Below are 19,765 nucleotides of genomic sequence, written 5' to 3'. Positions count from 1 at the left end.
GTTTGCGGAACAGGGCATGTTAAATAAGTTGATTTTAGCTGAGCTTTTAAAAAGGAATTTCCTGGGTGCCTGGGTGGTTGAGCCCAGTGGTTGAACATCTGCCTTAGGCTCAGGTCGTGGTCCCAGGGTCCTGGGATCATGTCCCACATCGAGCTCCCCACAGGGAGTCTTCTTCTCCCTTTGCCTATGTCTCTGCCTCTCTCTGTGTCTCTCATGAATAAATAAATAAAATCTTCAAACTGTTTAAAAATAAATAAATAAGGAATTTTCCCTACACTAGAAGATGTTGGTCCTATACCAGCCCCTTTGCTTATTGTTGAGCTGTCATGACCAGACTGGCCCTGTGCTGGTTCGTGGTCTAGCAGTAGAGGCAGCCACTGCTTTGGTTGACTCCTTTCTTCACTGGGCAGCTTTGCAAACGTACAGCAGGGTACAGCTTCCTTGAAGAAGTGACACTTCTGTCAAGTGATCAAAGTTCATTAGGAGGTGGCTGAGGGGGGATGCCTGGGTGGCTCAGCAGTTGAGCATCTGCCTTCAGCTCAGGGGATGAGTCCCGTGTCCTGGGATCAAGCCCTACATTGGGCTCCTGCATGGAGCCTGCTTCTCCCTCTGGCTGTGTCTCTACCTCTCTCTCTCTGTCTCTCATGAATAAATAAACAAAATCTTAAAAAAAAAAAAAAAAGGCGGCTGAGGGGAAATGTGATAAAATAGCCAAGGGAACTACATGTTTAAAAGGCCCTGAAGTGTGGAGGATGGGACAGATGTGGGGTGGAGAGCGTTCATAGTCTTAGAGAGTGTTCAGAGTCTTAGAGACCTCACCAGCAGTGGGGTGTGGAGCTGGGTATAGTGGTCCAGACCAGGTTGAAGAAGGAGGCAGAGATGGAAAAAGAGCCTGGACGTATGATAAGGCTGCTTTAGTCAGGAATCTTTTAGTTGCAAGTGACAAAAATCCACCTAAGAGAAAAGGGAAGACTTGATTGACTCAGAAGCTGAAAGTGCAGGGCTTTTCTGGTCAAAGATGTCATTGGGTTGTGAATCCTCTGTCTCACGTTTGCTCTTCTTTGAATTAGCTTCATTCTTAGGTCGGCCTCTGTGAAAATGGTCCTTGGATCCCCTTTGTAACACAGAAGCCAAACCCTGCAGTGAAAGGGAGTAAGGGCCACTTACCCTAATCGTGAAAGTTGCTTTCTTTTCAGGCCCCTGGGGGAGGGCAGGAAGCTTGGCCTTTGAGGGAGTTTTCGGACGCAGAGAAGGGGACAGATGACTGATTGTTTCCAGACTCTGAAGTTGTTTGCTTTTTAAAAATAGCAAACCCACGGCCCCTGTCTCTTTCTGGAAGGGCCTACAATGCATTTTCTCAGCTGCATCCTGAGTCTCCCAGAGAATCAGTATCATTTGGATTAGTAAGAGCAAAGAAGGAAGGCGGGAGCCCCAGAAATTCCTCCTGACTCCCCGCCGGGTCCTGACCTATTGGTCTTCCCCGCGCTGCTGCTTCCCGCCCTTCTCAGAGTCCTCCCGGTCCCTGCCCCCACTGCAGGCTCCAGCACTCCCCCATCCGGTGAGCTGGCTGAGCAGCAGAACGTCCCACCCAGGGACGCCCCTTTTTTTCTGGGCTCTGGCGCTTCCGCCTCCGGGGCGGAGACTCCTCCCCATCACCGTCCGAGTTGTGTTCCCTGCAAGAGCAGCCGGAAAAGCCTCCGTCTGCTCAGGCCGGTGCTAGCAAGAAGCCTGGTCTCTCCCGCAGCCCCATAGCCCCGGACGACCGCAGCCCCGTAGCCCCGGACCCCCGACGCCCCGCGGCCCCGCGCAGGGCCCCTCTGGCGGCGCGGGCGCGGCTTCAGCACCGCGGACAGCGCCCCGCCCGCGGCATGGCAACGCGCTCCGGGCCCGCAGCGCTGCTGCTGGGCTTTGGCCTCCTCGGGCTGCACGCAGGTAAGGACCACGGTTCTAGCGGGAAGGGGGATCCCCAGAGGTGGGGGGCGCCAGGAAGACCGAGCTGGAATGATGACGTTCTCGCAGGAGTAGGCGACGCAAGGAATCGAGGGAGATCTGGGCAATGGTGGGGATGGCAGGGGCACCGGCAGGGAGGAGGGGGGGGGTCTCCCCAGGCTTTCTGGGGTAGCAGGAGGGCACACTCTGTGGTTGAGATGCCATTTGACTTCTCGTGAAACATTATCTCCAGAACTCTACCTGGATGGGCACCTTCCCTTAGCGCTCCATCATTTCCTGTGCCCCACATTGGGCTCCTAAGTCTGACCACTCCACAGGGACCAGACAGGAAGGGGACTGAGTGACTTCTCGACTCTCTTGTAGGGTGGGATACAAGACTTCCAAGGGAAGACGCTCTGCCAGGCTGGAGCTCTGAGGGCCAGGCTGGAGCTCTGAGGGAGTGGGGTACATTTGTGCAGAGTTGCAGGACAGTCTATGCAGGGGCAGGTAAAAGTGATTGTACAACTAAACAAGCTTTCCACACCTGCATGCCATCTCATGGGAGGTGGGCTCCCGTGTGTGTGGAATTGGGGACTGACACACAGCACAGGCAGCCCAGCCATCCACCCCAAACCAGTGTCTTTGAAGGTGGGGATGGGACGGGGTCAAAACCGAAAGTCACATGTGGAGGCACCTCATGTTCCTTGTATACACAGATGGACCTGGACTGTGGAGAAAGGTTGTGGAACATAAGGAGCTGTTCCCTTTCACCACCACCTAAAACCCTCCTTGAATTGGAGAGATCTTTTAGGAGAAGCCATGAAAACATGAAATCTCATGTTTTTTGAAGCCACGGTCTGAGATCTTGCAGGAAGAGCAGGTTTCCACTAACCTAGAAGACTGGGTTTTTAGTCTGGAGACATCTGTGTGGTGTCCCCAGCCAGTGAACTCAGAGAAGTGCTTCTCTATGAGGGACCCCATGGGATAACATAAGCATTTTGCTGTACCCTTAGGGATGGAGTGGTGGGAAGCTCCTGTTTTGGCCTGGTTGCCCCACTGGTCTAGAGAGAGTGGGATGCTAGGTGGGCCCTCCTTGCCTACTTCCTTCCTTCCTGCCAACCCCCCCCCCCCCCCCCCCCCCCCCCGCCCAGGAGTCTGGGGCACTGACACAGAGGAGCGGCTAGTGGAGCATCTCCTGGATCCTTCCCGGTACAACAAGCTCATTCGCCCGGCCACCAATGGCTCTGAGCTGGTGACGGTACAGCTCATGGTGTCCCTGGCCCAGCTCATTAGTGTGGTGAGTGGGGGTCCCAAACTCTTTGCCCAGCTATGGAAGTCAGAACAGCCAGAATGGATTCACATGTGTGCTTATTCCTCTGGAGTTCCCAAGGCTTGGGGAGCTATGGGAAGGGCCATGGGTGGTTGTGGTGAGCCTGCAGGCTGGGGGGCCTTCTTGGCAGCTTCTCTTCTTCCCTGCAGCATGAGCGGGAGCAGATCATGACCACCAATGTCTGGTTGACCCAGGTTAGTGCTTTTCCTGCCCAGTCCACATCCCTGGTCTCCTCTTTCCTCTCTCTCTCTCTCTCTCTCTCTCTTTTGTATGTGCTTTTCCTTCTTTTAATCTCCTCAAAAAAGGCAGAAAGGTATAGATTTGTTGGAATGCTAAATAACTGGATCTGAAACTTGGTTCTTCCACTCACCAGCTCTTTGACTTTGAATATGTTAAATTCTATAAGATTCATTTTCCTATTTGTAAAATGTAGATTCTAATATCTTGGCTTAGATGTGCAAATTAAGTGAGAAAATGTTTTATGAGCCACATCTGCTGAACAGAGAAGTCACTGTGGGGAGGGGATGGATTTTGAAAACCTCCTCAAGCCAGACTGCCCCCCCGCCCTTGTCCTTGACCTTGAGCCTCACCAAAGGCATGGGCTGGTAATGCTCCCTCTCTCCCTGTCCCAGGAATGGGAGGACTATCGCCTTACTTGGAAGCCTGAGGAGTTTGACAACATGAAGAAAGTTCGGCTCCCTTCCAAACACATCTGGCTCCCAGACGTGGTCCTATACAACAAGTAGGTGGCCTTGGAGCAATGAGAAGGCTGGAGGACACCACAAGAATGCTCTGGGAGGGAAGGGGTCTTAAGGAATGTAAATTAGCTCATGCTGCAGGACAGAAGGGACTTGTCACTGGCACAGAACCAGACTGGTGAAGTGTAATGTGGAGAACTTGGATGACTACAAGGTAATTTGGGTCATAGCCAGGTCCCTCCCAGCCAACATGAGTCCCACGGTGGAGCTGCAGTGGGATATAAATAAAGATAAATAAAGATCGCCCCAGTGTCTATACTGACTCAAGAATAGGCTTTCCTAGAGGATTGTCCAGGGTCAAAGAACCAGTTTCTCTTTCCTGCAATAATCCCACTTACCTCTGAGATCCCAAATCACTAGAGGGGTGCATCTCCTCTCCCACTCACCTCTGTCCCCCTCATAGCTTGGTGCTCCTTACTCTGGCCCCCATGGCTCCCCCAACTTCTCCAAACTCGCGTGGAGCAACCAGCTGGCACAATGCACAACAAGTAGCAGACAGCCCCCTCAACCACCCTCTTCTGCCTCCAAAAGGCCTCAGGGGCCTCCTGGCCACCAACTCACCCATATCCTCTTCTTGCTCAGCTCCTGCCCCACCTCTGGATGCCCCAGATGGTTACCCTCATACCTGGGTTTCCTGCCCAGAGGGTTTCCCACTCCTATCTCCCTTGGCTTTCCTCTCTTCCTGCTCAGGGGGGAGTTGATGGCTGGGGTGCAGGAGTGCTTGAGCCCGGCTTACCGTGCTCATCTCTTGACAGTGCTGACGGCATGTACGAGGTGTCCTTCTATTCCAATGCCGTGGTCTCCTATGATGGCAGCATCTTTTGGCTGCCGCCAGCCATCTACAAGAGCGCATGCAAGATCGAAGTCAAGCACTTCCCTTTTGACCAACAGAACTGCACCATGAAGTTCCGCTCGTGGACCTATGATCGGACAGAGATCGACCTGGTGCTCAAGAGTGACGTGGCCAGCCTGGACGACTTCACCCCCAGTGGCGAGTGGGACATCGTGGCGCTGCCCGGCAGGCGCAACGAGAACCCAGACGACTCCACCTACGTGGACATCACGTACGACTTCATCATCAGGCGCAAGCCACTCTTCTACACCATCAACCTCATCATCCCCTGCGTGCTCATCACCTCGCTGGCCATTCTGGTCTTCTACCTGCCATCTGACTGTGGCGAGAAGATGACACTGTGCATCTCTGTGCTGCTGGCGCTCACCGTCTTCCTGCTGCTCATCTCCAAGATCGTGCCGCCCACGTCCCTAGACGTGCCGCTCGTTGGCAAGTACCTCATGTTTACCATGGTGCTGGTCACCTTCTCCATCGTCACCAGCGTCTGCGTGCTCAACGTGCACCACCGCTCGCCCACCACGCACACCATGGCGCCCTGGGTCAAGGTGGTCTTCCTGGAGAAGCTGCCCACGCTGCTCTTTATGCAGCAGCCGCGCCACCGTTGCGCCCGCCAGCGCTTGCGTCTAAGGCGGCGGCAGCGGGAGCGCGAGGCTGGCGCCCTCCTCTTCCGAGAAGCCCCGGGGGAGTCGTACTCCGGGTCTGCGCGCGGCGGGGTGGGGACAGATGGCTGTGGCCTCCGCTCGGCGGTGGATGGCGTGCGCTTCATCGCGGACCACGTGCGCAACGAGGATGACGACCAGAGCGTGAGTGGCGCGGCTGCGCGGGGCTAACATCGGTGGGCTTCCAGGAGGCGGCGGCGCGGGGAGTAGCGTCAGTAGGAGTCCGACAGGCCGGGGCGGGACGTGCCGGTGGGGATAGGGTAGGGGGACACGGGGGAAGTCATGACCCCCCAGAGACCCGAGGCCCTCTGGTCCCCCGAGTTCGAGCTGGTGCCCGGAGGAGTCCCTCTGCGCCTCATGGCGACAGAATTGGAGGTCAAAGGTGGGAGGTGAAGGGGTTCTGTGAGGTGGGGGGCAGGGGCCCAAGTCCACACCTCTTTCCTTCCTCTTGGGCCCCGGTTTGGAGGAGGGGTAGGTGAAGGCTGGGGCTTCCCAGAGCATCCCCCGCTGTGTGCACACCCGGCTCTTTTCTTCCAAGAGGGGAGCTTTCCTGATGGGCAGAGGGCAGGCCAGGCCCCGGAGACAGGAGCACAGAGCTGGGCGTAAGGCCTCAGACTTAGCTGGGTGTGGTGCTCCATCCACATCCCGCCACCATCCGGCTTCTCCTGCAGTCTCCCTATCTTTTAGTAAATGGCATCATCGTCCACCCAGCAGTTCAGACTGAAAGCCTGGAGTGATTCTTGACTCCTCTCTCTAACCGTCTCCTCCGTGCACATCAGCCGAAGGCCTGTCCTGTGAGCACAATGTCCACAATACTTCTCAGGTGTTTCCTTCCTCATCCATCTCCAGGGTACTCCCCTGGCCCTAGGCCTCCACCAGCTCTTGCTGGACCATGCAGAATCTCTTGCTGGTCTTCCTGAATCAGCTTTATTCTCTTCCATCCAAATAGACAATATCTCCTTCTCAAATCTTGTGCCTTCTCTGCCCTGGCTCAGGATTTTCTGCCTGGAATGCCCTTCTTCTTTTCCTTTTAAAAAATATTATTACTGGGGCGCCTGGGTGGCTCAGTCAGGTAAGCATCCGACTTTTGATTTTGGCTCAGGTCATGATCTCAAAGTCCTGGGATTGAGCCCCGCATCTGGCTCTGTGCTCAGTGAGGAGTCTACTTGAGATTCTTTCCCTCCCCCTTTGCCTCTCCCCCTATTCTCTTTCTCTCCCCTCCCAAATCTTTTGAATGAAAAGTATTATTATTGCTATTAACATTTGCTCTCCTGTTTGAGAGAAAGTTGCAGACATTGTGACCATTTATCCTGAATACTTCACTCTGTCCTGACAATAGGGATGTTGTCTTGCATAACTAGGATCAATGATCAAATTCAGGAAAATCAACATCCATATAATATCTTTAACTGATACAGAATCCATATTAAAAGTTTTCAGGGGATACTTGGGTGGCTCAGCGGTTGAGTGTCTGCCTTTGATTCAAGGCATGATCCTGGATTCCCGGGATCCAGTTCCACATTGGGCTCCTTGTGAGGAGCCTGCTTCTCCCTCTGCCTGTGTCTCTGCCTCTCTTTCTATGTCTCTCATGAATAAATAAAAAAATCTTTTTATTTTTAATTTTATTTATTTATTTATTTATTTATTTATTTATTTATTTATTTCATCGTAAAAAAAAAATTTCCAGGTCTTGGGGCTCCTGGGTGGCTCACTTGGTTAAGTGTCCAACTTTTGGCTTCAGCTCAGGTCATAAACTCAAGGGTTGTGATGGGGTCCTGTGTCTGACTCTGCGCTCAGTGTGGCATCCACTTGAGATTCTCTGTTCCTCTGCCCCCTCCCCAACCCCCCCATCTGTGCATTCTCTCTCTCTCTCTCTCTCACAAATAAATAGAGAAGCCTGGGTGGCTCAGCGGTTGAGCGTCTGCCTTTGGGTCAGAGTGTGATCACAGTTTGGGGATCGAGTGAGGGGATCCCTGTGAGTGATCCCAGTTTGAGGATCCCTGTGAGGAGCCTGTTTCTCCCTCTGCCTATGTGTCTGCCTCTCGCTCTGTGTCTCTCATGAATAAATAAATAAAATCTTTTTAAAAACCCACAAATAAATAGATCTTAAAAAAAAAAAAAGTTTTCTAGCTTTCTCAGCAATGTCTTTTGGAGCGCTCTCCCATCCTGATCAGGTTCTCAAGTTGCATTTAGCTGTTCTGTCTTTCTTTTCCTTCGATCTGCAACAGTTTCTCAGCTTTGGTTTTCATGGCATCAACATTTTGAGGGATGCAGGCTGGCCGAAGGGCCCTCAGTTTGGGTTTGCCTGCTTGTCTCTTTCTCCACTTTGTTCCTGCCACAGCTGGCTCCTTCTTGCTTTTCAGATGTGACCTCAGGTGTCACTTCCTCAAAGAGGCCATCCCAGGCTACACCCCTCCAAGTGTCTCAGCCCCGACTTTCCTTAGAAGCACCCACTAGCATGTGATTATTTTATTTGGGCCCCCTTCCCTTGGTGGACAGTAAGCCACAGCAGTAACCAGCATGGCATGGACAAGCCTGTTACTCAGTGGTTGACCAGGTCAACGGACACAACGGCCTCCTTCTCAGACCCCCAGGGGGATGTGTGCCAAGGCCCTGACTCGGGCTGAGTGAAGGAGCTCTGAGGGGAGGCCGGCCCTGGAAGCAGGCCCTGTGACAGCTGTCCGACCTAGATGTCCTCTTTCCAGGGACCAGTCCTCACACTGGGGTTGCCTGTGTGTGGAGGTGGCACCATTGGACAGGGCTCCCAGGTAGTCACGTAAGGAGGGAGGCCTGCAGGGACACCCAGGTACCAGCACTCTGTTGCAGGTGCTGGGATTACAGAATGCATCTGGTAGGGTCTCTGTCATTTAGGAGCTCAACGCTGGCTGGGGTGGGCTGTGGAGGCCGTACTGTGATCAAGACATGTCCACACTGCTGAGAGAGTGCAGAGAGTGTCAGCAAAGATCACTTCATAGAAGAGGTAACGTTTAGTTTGGGCTGTAGAGGATGTGTAGGAGTTTACCAGGCAGAGGAAAGGAAGGCTGGAATGGTAGACAGAAAGGCACAGCAATGTGAGAGCGTGCACCGAGCTGTGGTGAGTTTGGGGTCTCGGGCGGGAGAGGACAGCACATGTGGAGGCTCAGATTTATTGTGGGTGGGTCTTGAACCCAAATTTGGGAGTTTGGATGACCCCGGGAGGTGGTGGGGCTGCTAGAGGCTTTTCAGCAGGTAAGTTTGGAGCTGCGCTCTGGGGTCATGGAGGGTCGCAGAGCAGGGAGGAGTGTGTGTGTGGTGAGACCTGCGATTTCCCATCCACACTCCTCTCCTGCACCGTGTGATTCATAACCCGGCCTCCCTTGTCTCATCTGTGCAGGTGAGTGAGGACTGGAAGTATGTCGCCATGGTGATCGACCGCCTGTTCCTTTGGATCTTTGTCTTCGTCTGTGTGTTTGGCACTATCGGCATGTTCCTGCAACCTCTGTTCCAGAACTATTCCGCTGCCACCTTCCTGCATACGGACCACTCGGCCCCCAGCGCCAAGTGAGGCCCTCCCCAGCTCTCAGCTCCTCCACCCCGTTCTCCGTTGACAGTAGTTTGGGGAGAGGAGGGACAGGGAGGCTACAGGTGGCGGGGTGTGCTGCCCCCAATCCAGCCTTCCCGCCACCTGAGCCCCTCCCAGCGCACCCCCAGGCCCAACCGGCTGCTGCCCTGCCCCAGCCCCACACTGGTGCTGCTGGTCAGGCATGGAGGCTGAGGGTGTGGATGTGGGGCATCCCACCCCAGGAAAGCATGAAGGGGACACAGCCCCAGGGCCTCTGATGCGGTGCCGAACTGACAGCATGTGGTGGGCTGACGTCATAGTAGCTCTGAGGGATGAGCAGGAGGAGGGCCCTGTGGGACTCGACTCGGCCCCTTCCTAAGGACTTGGCCTCTGGGCTGTGGTCAGACCCGTAGGGGGCCTCCAAGGCCCCTCAGCCCCTTGCTTCCATGGGCTCTGGAGCCTAGCCCCCGGCCCTGCACCCTGTCCCTGCATGTCTCCCCACTTCCTTTCTTGCTCAAACCGGGCTGGGCAGCAAAGGAGCCCCTGGTTCCATGTCTTCCGGTGACCTGCGCAGAGCCCACCCAGGTCCTTGCAACTCTGCACAACATGCGAACTCACGGCTGTCCCTCCCTGCAGGAACTGCCCGGGTGGCAGGGGTCAGTCAAGTAATGCTGTTAGCTCTAAGGAGCCCCAGCCTTTCTGCCTGCGGCGCTGCCCACCCTCCCCACCAGCCGGGGTGAAGCAGAACCTCCTTGCTGTCATTGGCTCCTCAGGAAGCACGGCCTCTGCTTCTGTCCTGTGGGCTTAGGAGGCTGTGTCTTGACCCTGCTCCCAGCGACTAGCTGGGGACCACCTGGCTTCTTAGCCTAGGAAACAGACCTCCTATGGGCCTTCTGCCCCCACCCCTGACCCGTGACTGGGTCTGATTTGGGGTCCCGCTGGTCCTCATTGCCAGGCCAGCAGGTGGCCGGTCACAGAAGGGTCAGCGTGCCCAGTGCAGCCAAAGGGCTGGCCACTGCAGATCATGCTCTCTTTGGGATCCCGGCCAGACACAGGTTCTGTAGGCGCAGCAGCAGTGCAGGCAGCACTGACGGGCTGGGGGGATACGCAGCATAGGCCACAGGGAGGATAGTCTCAGTGTGGATTTGAGTCCTGGCTCACACCTGCTCTCTCAGCTGCTGGGAGCACATCTCTGCCTTGCTTGGCCTCAGCGACCTTATCTCTAACATGGGGACAGCAGCGCCCCCTTTGTGAGTTGGCTGTACAGAGGGACGGAGGTTCGTGAAGAAGCTGTCTGTACTTGGCACAGGGCGGAGATGTGACAAGTGTGCAGTGGGCTCACCCAACTGTTTCTCTCTTCCTTGTGCAAACTGAGTCCCCTGAAGTAGGGTGGGGACCTGGGGGGGCCGGGCAAGGGAGAAACATTGCAGGGCGGCTTGGTGGGTCTGATGGCTGTGCCACTCCGGAGTGTGCCTTTGGCAAAGCGCCATTCCAGCCCTGGGCTGAGCTTGGCCCTGGGCTCCTCCTAACCCGGGTGAGCTCGGGGCCCCTGGGCTGACCTAGTCCTGCCCCGGATGGATGGTAAGCCAGCAGCTGAGCATGCTGTGCCTCAGCACCTTTCCCCAGCTGCCCAGGTGGGCTCATGCCATGTCTTCTGAGGGGTGTTGGGCACTGTGCAGACAGTGCTTTTGTGTCTGCTTTTCTAGAGCAGCAAATTGGGAGTTGCCTGTATTGTGCCTGTACCACCTGCAAATTCCTAGGGAGAGCAACTGGAGAGGAACCCTCCCCCCAGGGGTGGGGTGCCAGCCCGAGGCCTCCCATCTAGCTGTCCTGGGCTTCTGGCCTCATCCTGGACCACATGGGGAGGCCTCTGCCACGGAGGCCCGATGAACAACTCTGCCAGCTCCCTGCTTTAGGACTGCCCATGCATGGCTGTGGTCCAAGCAGGTCACCAGAAATGCTTGAGAGGCTTCAGGCCCCAGCTTACCCAGCTCTCCACGAGCATCTGACACATAAGGAAACTGAGGCCAGGAGATGGCTGCCTCACTTTGCACAAGCACTGGGCTCCGACCCTGCTCGTTCTCAGCGGTGACGTGAGGGTGGCCGAGCCTGCTGAGGAAAGACAGGCCGCCTGTGACGGGGCTGAGTGGGCAGGGCCCTTGGGGCAGTGCCATCCCCTCCATGTCTGGGTGCAGCTCTCTGTGGGGACATGCCGGCAGTGGGGAGAGGAGGGCACGGATGGGAGTTGGAGCCTTGGGAGCACCGGAAGGTACATTGAGGGTGGTCCCTTGTCCCTCCCTTGGTGCTGTCTGGGGCTCCCCACCCCTGCCCAGGGCTGGGTGCCCTCAGTGTGGAGAGGGCACTGCAGACACTGGGCTGGGGAAGCAGGCTGGACAGCAGGGTCACAGGCCATCTGAAAACCACTTTGTCCGAGGAGAGGGCCTGGGCAGACTCTGCTTCGGGTCGCTGGTGCTGCGGTAGGAAAGTGGTTTCTTGGCGGCTAGGTGTCTCATATGGCAGTAGCTAGACTATGTTACTGAAGACTTGAAAGCAAATGAGGCATGGAAGCCTCACAGCTGGCCTTCTGTGTGGAGGAGGCCTGTCCGTGTAGGGAGGCTGAGGCAGGGAAGGCTCTGGGTGGAATTGGGGGGCACGACTCCTGTCTCCTCCCAGCGCCGGGCCTTTGCCTGCAGGGAAGGGGCCCCTGTTGATGGAAGCCTCACTCAGAGGCGGAGGGACCACTGGGCCTCGCGGCAGGCTGGGGGAGAGCCACGGGCATGTAGGATTCGGTTCCGGCTCTCAGGCATGGCCACACAGTCCCTTGGTCCAGCAGGTGTTGCCCATCACGTGCCCAGGCCAGAGTGAGAGCCAGTGGCACCTTTCAGTGTTTGGCCAGCAGGCCCGAGTGGCCAGGGTGAATGTCCTGTGGCTCCTAAGGGACTGCAGGTCTAGGAGTTGCTGAGGTGCCTCCCGACCCCGAGCTTCCTGCCCGGCCTTGGCCTCCCCTGTCTGTGCTTCTGGAATATTTGCACTGGTCTAGCCAGGCCAGATTCATTAGGAACTCAAGATTCTCGCAAAGAAAAGTTGTTTCCAAAGACGTCTTGTCTCTGTTGTATCTGGGGGCAGGGTTGGCAGATGTGGGAAAGCGGGGGGTGAGGGGAGCTGGAGAAATTGGACTTGTGAGGCATGAAAGTACGAGAACCTGAAGGTGAGCAGTCACTTTGATTTCTGGGATTTGTGCTTTACAAGGACTCTAGTCGCTGGGGAAGAAATGGCCACGTGGCTGGACCTGGGGCAGCAGAGCTGAGGCTGCTCCTGGGGACGCTCCTCTAGAAGGGCCTGGAGTCAGGATCCATGGGGTCTCCTTGCAGCTCATCTGTGCAGGGAGGTCAAGGTTGCAGGCTGCGTGGTCCCTAGGACCCTGGTCTGCCCTGGGTCTCGACCTGGAGGCACCATTCAGCTGTGGCCCCTGATGGAACACAGGTCAATGGGAACAGAGGGCAGACCTGTGAGCTGACCACCCCTGGCTGCCCTGTGCCCCAGCCCTGTCTCTTCCAGCCCCTCGGAGCTGGTGGCGGGGATAGGCTCCTTCCCTCCACACACACAGGTCTGGCGCTCAAGTTAGGTGTGAAGAAAGGAAATTATCTGTGTCTTCGAACCCCCGGGGGGTAGGGGGGTAGGGGGGTAGGGGATCGGGAGTCACTAAGAGGTCCCTGGTACATCCTGGCGCCGGAGGCATTCTCCTTTGCTGTCCTCAGAAACCATCCAGCCAACTCAGCACTGGTCTCGGCAGATCACGAATGACACCCATGCACAGCTGTGGCCCCTTACAAGCCCCCAAACACATCACTGGCCCTCCTGCCTCCACTGTCCCATCTGCAGTGGATGGGGAAGGAGGCTTCACCATGACTCTGTGTCCTCTAGGAGGACAGCGTGTTAAAAAGTCAGGGATGAGTGTGCTAGCCTCTGGGCTGTCACCGCGTGGAAAGGGGCACATTCCCTCTGACGCCCTGCGGGAATATGATCCGGTGCCTTCCCCAAGCTGAAGGCCATGGCAGGTCTCCTAAGACGGCAGCCTGGCCAGAGACTTGTTCCAAACATGCATGTTCCTACAGGCGGGATGGCTGCTGCCGGGAGTACTGTTTGGGGTTGGGCTGGAGAAAAACGCCCCAACAGAGTAGGGGTGATGCACATGACTTGAGATGTTGTGTCACAGGTGGTTTTCCCACCCAGGCTGGAATCCTGCATCCCACATCTCCGAGCACAAGGTGTTAACCTGAAGGCTCTGTGGGGGCGCTGGGTGTGGGGCCGGGGCAGTCAGGAAAGGACGCCCAGCCCCAGAAACCCCAGGATCATGGCCCCCTTGCCCCCACTCTCCCTTCCCGGGGAAGCCAAGACAGGAAACTTTCTAACAATTCAGATTTTTCTTTATTTATGAGGAATGTATATTGTTAGTCACGGTTATCAGGGGACACATCAAAGCGGAATCGTAAACCTGACTGCAGCCCCGGTAGCACCAAGTCTGTGCTTGGGCTCTTTCCAATCTGCTCTTGGAGTCACACCAGGACCCAAACCAACAGTCGCTCAACGAGAGTAAAGGAAATAGCTTCGAGCAGCGACAATTTTCACAAGTGATTATTCAGAGAATGCACAATAGCCACAGTTCAGACAAATCAACTACAAAGATCATTTTAAAAAAGGAAGAAGGGCGTCCTGGTTACTAAAAACAAAGATTTGACAAAAAGGTGAGCACTGTGGACAGGAGCTGTGCCCCGAGGGGCGCGGGGACACAGGCCGCACGCGGGATCGTCTCCAGCACACACATGAGCACAGGATGCTGTGCCCCCTTCCTACAGCAGAAACCAGATGCGTCTCATCTGACCTTGGGCTGAGTGGGGCTCTGCTGGAGATTCTAACACCCAAGATGGAGCGGAGGGTCTGGACATTCTGTGGGGTCAGCAGGCCAGACCCTCCAGTCTGAAGAGCCTGGGGGACGAGCCACGTTGGGCAAGACAGGCCTCATGTGCCCCCAGCAGGTACGCAGGATGGGGCCAGGCCCCTCCGCCCCATAAGTAGGCACCGTTTCCCTACCAGTTCCTTGAGACACTTGGCTGTTCCACAGACATCTTTAGTATACTTTAAAAAAACTTGAATGTTTTTTTTTTTTAATTTTGGTCAATTTTTGGTCAAAAGCACAGAGGAAATAGTAGCCACAAGAACAAAAGTGTGGGTGTATCTACCACTGAAGAGGAGGGCCAGACGGGGTGGCCTTGTCAGTAGTCTGTGGGGTGTAGGGGCGGAGGGAAAATCATGTGAGGGCACAGGCCCGGGTGCTGTCAGGCAGTGAGGGGGGTACCCCTGGAGGTGGGGTGTAGCTGATGCAGGATCGAGCCAGCCTCCAGAGACACTGTAGGCTCTGACCCTGGGAGTCACCACAAGCCTGAGGTATGGACGGGGAGGGGGAGGTGGGGTCCCAGCTCACAGGGTTTTAACTGCTGTTGAGCATCCATCCTACAAAGATTCCCTGATAGGCCAGGAGACCTCAGGCCATGGCTGGCCCTTCTGAAGCGAGCTGGCAAACAGGAGCACTTGATAAATGGAAAATTAGGTCTGACTTTAAATTCTGTGCAATTACAGATTATCTGTAGCAGTTAAGAATCAACATTTATGACATTTTTAAAAACTCCTAATTTACCTATGACTTGGTCAACTTTCTCAGGTGCAGTGTCATGAGGGTACTGGGTGGTACAGTGATCTGACCCAACATGATTGATCTGCCCTGATTCTAAGTCCTGATTATCTGAGCCAAGGACTTGCCCTGCAAGAACCCTTGCTGTGCACTGGGATCTGTGCCCTGCTGGCCTGACAAATCCATAGGAATGCTTCTGGAGGACAGCTGGGCTGGCGGTGTCGTGAGGCATGTCTGTGCTCCCTGGGGCGGACGGTGTCACCCCATGGGGCGTTTGCTACGGCAGGGGCCACCCCTAGGCCTTGCTGGCCCTCTCGGCAGCCCAGCCCTCCTCGCTGGCTAAAGTGCAAGACCCGAAGGTTACTGGACATCACCTGCAGACTCGGGACGTGCCCGCCCTGGGAATTAATGAACCGCAGTTTTACAACCCTGTCCTTGTGTATTTCACCGAATTCTGTAAGTTCACCTCTTATGATCTTGGAGGAAAAGGAGAAGCTTAGTGATCATGAGAGAATTGCAAAAGGGCAGAGGGGAGACGGAGGGGCCTGCAGAATCACCAGTGAAACCTCTGGCCCTGCAGAACTCAGCACAGATGGCGGATGGGGGCCTGACCTGGAGGGTGAGAGTTGGTGCAGCAAACACACGGCAGAGGACGTGGACACCAAAGTGGGGCTGAGCGGGAGGTGGGCCATAGGCCCTCGTGCTTGTGCGGCAGGAGGAGAAGACGGGCCTCCCTTGCCACAGAAAGGGCAGGGGGCTGGTGGTTCTCAGGGTCATCAACCTGCTCCCACCAAAAAATTAAAAAATAAAAAAAAAAGAAAAAAGGAAAAGACAAGGATCCCCTCCCCTCCCCGAGACTGAAGAGATGAGGAAGCTACGGCCCAGCTGTGTGGCCCCCCGGCCCCGGCCCCCCTCACACGGGGCAGAGGTAAAAGTTCTTCTCCTCCTGGGGCTTGCTGATCCAGTTCCCGTAACCCATGTCCTTGAGGCTCTTCTTGAAGTAGTTCTTGGCGAGCTCATAGTCTCGGGCGGCTTTCTTGGCCTCGCCATACGAGAGTCTGAGAAGATCCCTGCGGTACCGGAACGAGCACAGCTTCTTGAACAGGAGGAAAATGTTCTTCTTGGAGACACGTGACAGTTCGTTCCGTGGCCTGGGGGACGGAGGCGCTGGTGAGTCCCTGGGGTCCAGAGAAGGGGGGGGTTTGTGGGAGGCATGTGAGGGGGGGCATGGTGGATTGGGCCTCACCCGTCCACGGTGCCTCGGGTCCCATCCAGGATCTCGAGGTCGTAGCCGTCAGCCAGGCACCAGTTCACGCTCGTCTCCTTTGTCTTCCCGGACTGCCTCTTGGAGTCGTACACACTGACTCGGCCCACCTACGAGTCCGGGGGTGGGAGGGAGAAGATGGAGGCCTTCTGGGAAGTCCTGTCGCAGGGACTCAGGGCCCCTGGGGCAGAGGGGGCAGCTGGGGGTCTTTCTCCTGGTCTGGGATGCTGTTTGGTGAACCCTAACTGTATGCAAATATGCTGCAACCTAAGAAGCAAGCCCCTGGTGTCCGAGAGTACAGAGGACCAGCTCCCGGGAAACCCACGACATTCCTCCCCTGCCCACAGTGAAGGTCAAGGGAAAAGGGAGCGAGCACCTTGGGGTGGTTGACAATGAAGGGGGGCCGCAACCCATCCTCAAAGGCACTTCCGTCCCTCGTCACACGGCAGCAGATGGCACGAGTCAGATGTCCTTGGCTGAACAGGTAGCCTGTGAGGAAACGGAGGTGTGTGCCCCTGTGTTTGCGCCGGGTGTTGCTGAGAGGTGTATGGGGGGCAGAGAGGGGGCCGGGGAGTGCTGTTGAGATAGAGGTGGCACCCTCATTGGCAGGCCTCGTGGGTGGGGCTGCACAGGGCATGTGTCCACTCAAGCCACAGGCACAACACATCGGGCTCCAGGCTGGGGGCAGGGGGTGGGGGTTGGCGGTGGCAAGGAAGCCCAGACCCTGCGGCAGTCTCTCTGTCACTGGGCAGGCAGGCAGCGGTGGGCCCTTACCCAGAGTGACTGACTTGAGATACACGGGCTGCAGGAAGTGGGTTAGCAGCGCCCCCTGAAGGCCCAGCACATTCCAGCGAAGGATCTTGTCACTGCATGACATGGTGCGGAGCCTCTCCCCAAGCCGGATGCCGTCCCACGTGGGCACAATGTCACTGGACTCCACGGGAATCGTGCCTTCTCCTGTGGAGGGACTTGGTCAGAGCCACAGGGACGCTGGGGGTGCTGGGGCCAGACCACTCCCCAGTGCGGGGTTGATGGCCCTCATGCTGGGACCAAGGCTGCTCACTGAGCCACTGTTCACAGATTCCTCAGCATCTACTATGCACCAGACATTGGACTCGGTGCTGTGGCCCACAGCTAGCAAAACTGGAAGATCCCCATGCTCCTGGGATATATGTGGGGGCGAGGCAGCAGAAAGGGGCAGAGAAATGGTAAGCCAGCAAAGCCATACAGACATGAGAACTCTGAACAGTGCCAGAAGACTGGGAGGGAGTGATGGTGCAGATGGCAGGGGGCTTCTGGGTGGAACTGCCAGGGTAGCAAAGACAAAGGAGAAGCAATGGCTGAGTAAGAGGGTTTCAGACACAGAGAACAGCATAAGCCAAGGCCCTGAGGCACCGAGAGGTTCAGTTGTCCAGGATGCTGACAAACAGCCAGTGGGCCTGAGCCATGGCGTGTATGAGTGGGTGTGGCTTGTGTGTGAAGTGTGGTGGGAAACTGCTATAGGGCACTGATTTATTTAAATAGCTTTATTGAGATACAACTCACCAACGTAAAGTGCACAGTTAAATGGTGTGTAGTATATTCACGGGGCATGTGGCCCTCCCCATGGTCCAGTTTAGAACCGTTCACCACCCTCTAAAGAAGCGTCCTCGTCTCCATCAATCCCTTCCAGCCCAGGACCCAGGCAACCACGAATCTACTTTCTGTCTCTGCAGAAAGTGTCTCTATGCCCCAGATGTTTCGTATAAACATAGCCACAGAATGTGTGACCTTCAGTGACTGGCTGCTTTCTCAGGGCTGCACCGTGTGCATGAACACTGTTTTGTTTGTTCACCCGTGGATAGACACTGGGATGGTTCCCACTCTCACTGTTATGAATAAGCATGTCCTAATCTCCATGGTCCTGGGGACGCGCCCCAGAGTAAGCTGCTGGGTCCTGGGCAGCTCTGTGGGTTTTGGACAAGGAGGTAACTAAGCTGAGGACGGGGGGCAGGCATGAGGAGCCCCCTTCCCTGGCCTGGGGGGAGGAGGAGCCAGTACATCAGAGGGAACGATACACTTGGTGCCCATCTCCATGACTCCTTGCAGCTTGGTCCTGTATCCCTGCTGCCCACCCCCCAAGTGGTTTCCCCCCCGCCCCCCCCCCGCCCCCCCCCCCCCGCCACAAAGATCAACTATAGGAAAGCGACCTGTCTCCAGCCAGGTTCCTGCCCTGAGCGCCAGGGGAGTGTCTCCATGCCCTGACTCGGAGATCTCCTTGACTAGCAGATTCAGCGTGGAATCCTGGCCCTCCTACATACCACCCCTAACCCCGGGTCAGCCCCCTCCCAGCAAACAGATCCTTAAGCTCTAGCACCCAACAGCAAAAGCCTGGCAGCTATGCCACATGCCTGTGATGGGCCTGGGACTCCGTGGAGCCTTCCTGAGGGAAATAGGGTGGGCGAGTGTCACTCACCGTTCTCCACCTTGGTACGAAGCTTGCCTTGTTTGGGGTTCTCAAAGACAGGGTAATGGCGGGAATCTGTGCTCTCCACAGCACGGTCACTGCAGGACTTGTCAAAGAGGGCGCCATCCCCGCATGGGGCCGTGCTATAGAATAGGGGCATCTGTCAAAGTTCACCTGTGGAGTGGGTCCCTCCAGTTCCCAGGGGCTTGAGAACAGCCAGGTGTGGTGGACACGAGGGGCCTTTCCAGAAGCCTCCCGCGGGCTGTACCCAGTGGTATTACCTCGATCACAGAGCTGAGAGTGGCCCTGTGAATGGCTCTGGGCCAGGAGCGTGTTTGGAGACCCAACCCTGGAGCCTGGCAGGGCCCACGTGGCGGCCACAGACTATACAGACCTGATGTACAGATGGAACGAGACGCTCTTTTTTATTTGGAGCTTTTCTCCTCCCTTGGCAGGCTCAAAGATGCTCTCCTTTGCGGTCTGGGGGTTGTACTTCATCAGCTCACTGTAGAGAAACCTACGAGGGGAGCTCTGGCTAGGACAACAGCCCCAGTTCAGGGATGTGGCCCCAAAAAGGAAGCCCGAGAGGTGCTGGCCGTCTGCGGGTTCTCATGGGGGGATAGGTGTTGGGGACCCCTTGTCCAGTGAAGCCAGCCTCTCAACCAGTTCATGTCTGCCAAGAGTGCCTCGCTCTGGCAGCCAAAGGGATCCCAGTGCCCAACCTGGGGGCTCTAGGGGGTTCCAGGCCCATGGGGCTGATGCCTCCCCAGGTAACCTACAGGGCCAGGCAGATGGGCCAGTGCATGGCCTCTTTACCCCTACAGCCCTGAGGACCAGGAGGTTACTGTGCGGTTTTTGAGAAAGGGCCTGAAGCAGAGGTGGAGGGAGGAGGGAGGCTGCAGATGGCGGGTTCCACGGCAGGGGCAGCCCAAGTCTCTGGTGGGGCCCCACTTGCCCACCTGATGAAGCCCCTCCGGGAGATGATCTCTGCGTGGCAGTCGTTGACAGTCTCCCCCTTCAGGCTGAGAGAGTCCCCCTTCACACAGCGGTTCCCTGGAAGGCGTGCAAAGCAAATGTCATATTTCCAAGGGAAGAGAGGCTGAACAGGGCAGGCTCTTTGTTTTTTTCTTTGGGAGAGAACGGGAGTGTGCATGGGGGAGGGAGAAGCAGATGCCCTGCTGAGCACAGAGAGTGCCCAGGATCCCAGGGGCTCTGTCCCCCCTGCAGGGATCACAGACCTGTGCCCAGGCACCCTGGGGGTTAGGGGCTGAGGTCGGAGTGGGCCTCCTGCGCCCC

At 56.4% G+C, this 19,765-nt stretch overlaps 2 protein-coding genes across 5 annotated transcripts in view; one reads left to right on the top strand and one right to left on the bottom strand.

The window, feature by feature from the left end:
* Nucleotides 1–678: 678 nt before the first annotated feature.
* CHRNB2 (cholinergic receptor nicotinic beta 2 subunit) lies at nt 679–12,167 on the top strand. Of its 2 annotated transcripts, none has more exons than XM_038543221.1 (6): nt 679–1,932; nt 3,081–3,226; nt 3,409–3,453; nt 3,892–4,001; nt 4,773–5,673; nt 8,903–12,167. In XM_038543221.1, exons 1-6 carry the CDS (start codon nt 1,869–1,871, stop codon nt 9,071–9,073), a joined length of 1,437 nt encoding a protein of 478 aa, XP_038399149.1. In that variant the 5' UTR covers nt 679–1,868; the 3' UTR covers nt 9,074–12,167. The 2 variants fall into 2 exon arrangements, with proteins under 2 accessions (XP_038399149.1, XP_038399150.1); XM_038543222.1 differs by lacking the exon at nt 679–1,932 and adding an exon at nt 2,175–2,436.
* Nucleotides 12,168–13,479: 1,312 nt separating this feature from the next.
* ADAR (adenosine deaminase RNA specific) overlaps nt 13,480–19,765 on the bottom strand; it is a 38,753-nt gene continuing 32,467 nt past the window's right edge. For all 3 annotated transcript variants that reach the window (XM_038543220.1, XM_038543218.1, XM_038543219.1), the window contains exons 9-15: nt 19,429–19,522; nt 18,864–18,986; nt 18,479–18,612; nt 16,798–16,980; nt 16,400–16,512; nt 16,006–16,133; nt 13,480–15,910 (exon numbers count right to left, since the gene is read on the bottom strand). In XM_038543220.1, coding sequence (XP_038399148.1) covers nt 15,673–15,910; nt 16,006–16,133; nt 16,400–16,512; nt 16,798–16,980; nt 18,479–18,612; nt 18,864–18,986; nt 19,429–19,522 — 1,013 coding nt within the window. In that variant the 3' untranslated portion in view covers nt 13,480–15,672. The remainder of the gene's footprint in view (nt 15,911–16,005; nt 16,134–16,399; nt 16,513–16,797; nt 16,981–18,478; nt 18,613–18,863; nt 18,987–19,428; nt 19,523–19,765) is intronic.

Source organism: Canis lupus, chromosome 7 (assembly GCF_011100685.1).
Source record: "Canis lupus familiaris isolate Mischka breed German Shepherd chromosome 7, alternate assembly UU_Cfam_GSD_1.0, whole genome shotgun sequence".
In the NCBI taxonomy this organism is placed as follows: Eukaryota; Metazoa; Chordata; class Mammalia; order Carnivora; family Canidae; genus Canis; species Canis lupus.
Note: the sequence above shows the minus strand (reverse complement) of the source record. Positions and strands in the feature narration are given on the sequence as shown.

Excerpts from the sequence above, each read along its gene's own strand:
- CHRNB2 (XM_038543221.1), top strand. The coding sequence starts at position 1,869 with ATGGCAACGCGCTCCGGGCCCGCAGCGCTGCTGCTGGGCTTTGGCCTC. Across the intron at positions 1,933-3,080 it reads CCTCCTCGGGCTGCACGCAG|GAGTCTGGGGCACTGACACA; the intron begins GTAAGGACCACG and ends CCCCCCGCCCAG. Across the intron at positions 5,674-8,902 it reads ACGAGGATGACGACCAGAGC|GTGAGTGAGGACTGGAAGTA; the intron begins GTGAGTGGCGCG and ends TCATCTGTGCAG.